The sequence below is a fragment of the Parasteatoda tepidariorum genome, chromosome 6, assembly GCF_043381705.1.
Source record: "Parasteatoda tepidariorum isolate YZ-2023 chromosome 6, CAS_Ptep_4.0, whole genome shotgun sequence".
In the NCBI taxonomy this organism is placed as follows: Eukaryota; Metazoa; Arthropoda; class Arachnida; order Araneae; family Theridiidae; genus Parasteatoda; species Parasteatoda tepidariorum.
In genome coordinates this window covers 65477782-65482134 of record NC_092209.1, presented here as the reverse complement: position 1 = coordinate 65482134, position 4353 = coordinate 65477782, and the positions used below count along the sequence as shown (strand labels likewise).

At 28.3% G+C, this 4353-nt stretch overlaps 1 protein-coding gene across 1 annotated transcript in view; it reads left to right on the top strand.

The window, feature by feature from the left end:
- The window catches only part of LOC107441337 (piezo-type mechanosensitive ion channel component 1-like), a 13826-nt gene extending 9761 nt beyond the window's left edge, over window positions 1–4065 (top strand). Inside the window, exons 6-8 of the mRNA XM_071182473.1 lie at window positions 674–840; window positions 1572–1736; window positions 3439–4065. Of these exons, the coding sequence (XP_071038574.1) occupies window positions 674–840; window positions 1572–1736; window positions 3439–3577 (471 nt within the window). The 3' untranslated portion in view covers window positions 3578–4065. The remainder of the gene's footprint in view (window positions 1–673; window positions 841–1571; window positions 1737–3438) is intronic.
- The last annotated feature ends 288 nt before the right edge of the window (window positions 4066–4353 follow it).

The following is a 4353-nucleotide window of genomic DNA, read 5'->3' as shown; positions in this document are numbered from 1 at the left end:
CCTTATAAACGATAAAGATGTGCAAATATTTCATTCTGTATCTACACACATTTTTTCAATAAATATTTTAAGTAAGATTTGTACATCTTAGTCAATTTATTTAATATCTTTCTTTAGCAAAACATATATATTTTCAAATTTATAAATTGATTTAAATCAATATGCGTATGAAGTCTTGATAGAAATCTGACTTTCTGTGCCTTAAAGTAAATGAAATTCAAAAATACTATATCGCGATACATCGCTATATCGCGATGCAAAACTGACGATATATCACGATATATAATTTCTAATATCGCCCAGTCCTAATTAGTACACAATTGTATGTCAACACATTATTTATCACATTAAACTGTGTGGAATTTATTATTAAAGGGTTGCGCTGGCATAAAATTTACTATCGTGAAAATTCAGCTTTTTTGCCTTTTGGCTAATCTCATCCCTGATTATCTCTTAAATTATTGCATATTACACATTAATATTTTTGTTTTTAATTCCATTATGCACTATTATAATTCATTGTATACTATTACATTATTTTTTATTACTAATAATTGGAATAAGCTGTTATGTTAAACAGTTAAAAACTTTTTTGATTGTAAATTATTCTTCAAAACAACATTATATGTTTAACAATATATGATATAGTGTATTTTTATCCTCTTCATTATAGGTTCCAATACCTTTCCTAATCATGCTAATTGTTCAATTTGCTACCATTGTCACTGACAGAGCTTTGTATTTAAGGAAATATATTTTAGGAAAGTTAATATTTCAAGTAATTCTAATTTTTATAGTTCATCTGTGGATGTTTTTTATTCTTCCTGCAATCACATCACGGTAAGTTCTTACAATGGTTTTCCAAATAATTTGTCGCCAATAATATTCGAAAACTTAGCACTTAATTTTTTTCCATTTATAAGCATCAGTCAAATCACATAATCTCTGCAGAGTAACTTTTCAAGTTTTACAACTAATGATCTAGGACATTTTGAAATTAAAATAACAAGTCAAATTATTTAGGTATTAGCTTAGTAATTATTAGTGTTAATAATAATTATCTTATTAAGAAATGTTAGTAGCATTCATATTAAATTTTAAATTAGTATTGCATATAATTTTAAGATTTTTATTTTACAAATATATTTTTCTGCCGCAAATAGTTTGCATCATAATTTTTTTTAAGTAAAAAGCTATGAGATTCATTTCTTACTATCAGTTAGTTGATTATGATCAGGCTACCCAAACAGATTTTAATAGTTTATAGATTTTAATTCTCCAGTTTTTTTTTTTTACAAGCAATATAAGTTTACAAATAAATGACATTAATTTGAATGATCAATGTAATTTAAATATCCAAAAAGTAGTTTTTAAAGTATTAAAATAAAATAATACTACGTTGCGATATTTTGAAATGAATAATTAGTGAACCTACTTATTTAAAATTCAGGTGTGGAATTTAGTTTTTTAAATGCATAACTAGTTTTTATTGTAAAATATGATTAATGTCTGCAATGAATCATGACGATTTATGTTGCCATTAATTTTTCAATTCTTATTTTGTATTTTAGAGATTTTGCAAATGCAGCTAACTTGCCGCCAAAGATGTGGTATGTAATAAAATGCATTTATTTCTTGCTGTCAGCTTATCAAATAAGGTCAGACTATCCAACTAGAATTTTAGGAAATGTCTTTTGCAAGAAGTATAATTATGCCAATCTCATCCTCTTCAAAGGGTAATTATTATTAAATTTAATGAACTCAATTACATTTTAGTTATTTTAACAGTACTCTGATCCTAACCCATTCTGATCAAGGAACACTCTTTTTCAAGATCATGCCTCATTTGGCGACGAAACGAATAACCAAAAGAATTTTTTTTTCCTTTTGGAAAGAACTTGTAATTAGAAAGCTAATAGTCTCATCCAACAACTGTATCTAATTACATATGGCATGGTACACTTCGCTACAGCCATGGCCCTTTATTCTGCAGACTGCTAGAGGAAGTTAGACGTTATGGAGAAAAAAATATGAGTCGAACATATAGTATAACAAATTTTAGTAACATAATATCTGTTTATGTGAGCTGCCTTTTGTAAGAACTGCCTCACAAAGGAATTGTACAATTTTAAGAACACATTTGATGTGCAGGTCTAAGAAAAATGGGAAAAAATTAAGCATTCAAAGTACATTAAAGTTTTAGATACATCAAAGTATCCAAAATAAAGTATTTTTTTAATGATACTTGTATCTGTAATATGATTTTTTTCATCAGAAATATATTTATTTAATTTATTTAATATACTAATGTACTAAAACACAAAGTAGAGTTTTTTATTTCTTTTTTCCCTTGATATTCTAAAATTTCTAGATAGTTATTTTAAAAGTTTCCATATCTGATCATTGTATACAGAACATTAACTGAGGGAAAGCGAATTTACTTTGTAAACATTTATTTCATCTGGTTTTGCTCTGTACATTTACCAGATCGCTAAGGTTTTTCAAATATCACTGAGAAATCTTTGTGTTTAAATCTGGATGCTCTTATATACCATGGAAAAGCTTGTACATCATTGTGCAAGGAATATTAGGAAGGTTTTTTTAGTTGCTGCTGCAATCTAAAAAGAGTGAATCAGAAAAAGAAAATTACTTCAAATTTTTTATAAAACACTTAGAGATCGAGGCTGTGATGGCATTGGTAAATGTAGCTATGATAAAATATGGTTATATTCAAATCGTGTAAAAAATTTGCTTTACAATCAATCATGCCCATTCATTAAGGTATTTTACCTTCTTATAAAAAAAATATAGTGATAACACATTGATTTTTTTTGTATTTATCAGGTGTGAAAAAAATTGGAACATTTCTTGTAGTACTTTTGAATTGTAATTACTCATGTAATTACTTCTAAAGGCAGTGTAGTATGAGATAAATACAAAGTAGTTATAAATTTTTAAACTCTTAGGCACTATTTAAATGTTTTTACAGCCATGGTATCATGTCATCTACTACCTTTTTATTTTTATCCCTTTGACTATTATGCTAACTGAAGACATTCATTTAAAACTTTCCTTTATAAACCCAGATTCCCCGTCTAATTACATCGAGAAAAGCTAGTTTACTGTGTTCAAAAGCAACCTTGTTCTACACTAATCTGCTTTTAGATACTAAACAAATTGTTTATTTTTTTGAAGCTTTTATTTTTCTCCATTTAAAGATAGGGCATCAGAAAATACTTGACGTCTATCATACATTTCTTCGTAATTTTATAGCCTATTAGGACTTGTTTTTGATTGTCACTTAACTTTAATAAATTGTTAGCTTTTTTCAAAAAATGTATAATTTTTTTAATAATATGTTTTTTTGTTGTTGTTTATTTTTTCTGTAATGTTGTTTATTTTTTCTGTTTGTTATTAATTTTTTGACATTTTTCACAGGTATATGATTATACCATTTTTGTATGAACTGAGAAGTTTGATGGATTGGATATGGACAGATACAAGCATGAATATCAGCAACTGGCTGAAGATGGAAGATGTTTACTACAGTATATTTGTGTTAAAATGCACAAGATGAGCTGAAGCAGACTACCCAACCCCGAGGGGGGCAAAACGAACTGCCCTCATTAAATATGGAGTTGGCTGCTCACTATTATTTTTCATTATACTCATAATCTGGTTCCCACTGTTACTGTTTGCTTTAGAGAACGCAGTCGGACGCACCAACTTGCCAATTAGCGGCACATTTGAACTGTCTATAACGGTTATGAACCCTTATTTAGAACCACGGCGCTGGAAGGGGAGCAAATCAAACCCTTCAATGATCGCCAGTGGAAGGAACTTGAAGGCGCTGTTGCCGAACTAGCTGATCCCTCCACAACAAGTTTCTTAACTGGTTATAGTAGAGAGGATACTGTAGTTGTGGAACTTAGTAATAACTCCACCTCAATCTGGACCATCAGCCCTCCGAGTCAAAATGCTTTGGTGGAATGCCTCTGTCAACTGAAAGTACATTAATAAACGCTATATTATTAAGAAAATAATTCTGCGCTTTAATTTATTCAGGTAATCACATCATTATAGTAGTACTTTTGAAATAAAAAGTATTAAAAATCAATTTGTATCTAAGTGAATAAACCACAATTTTTATTATAATTTCAGATTTAGAATACACACTTTCAACTAACATATTTATTAATAAAAAAAAAAGTTTCTATACTTTCAGATTGCAGAATTTCACTTTCAATTTCAGCTTGCTCTAAGAAGCTTAATTACTATGACCTTTATGCTCCTATTATAATTATTCAACCTGTAATTATAAAGATAATATTTAATTAAAGACATTTAAGATGG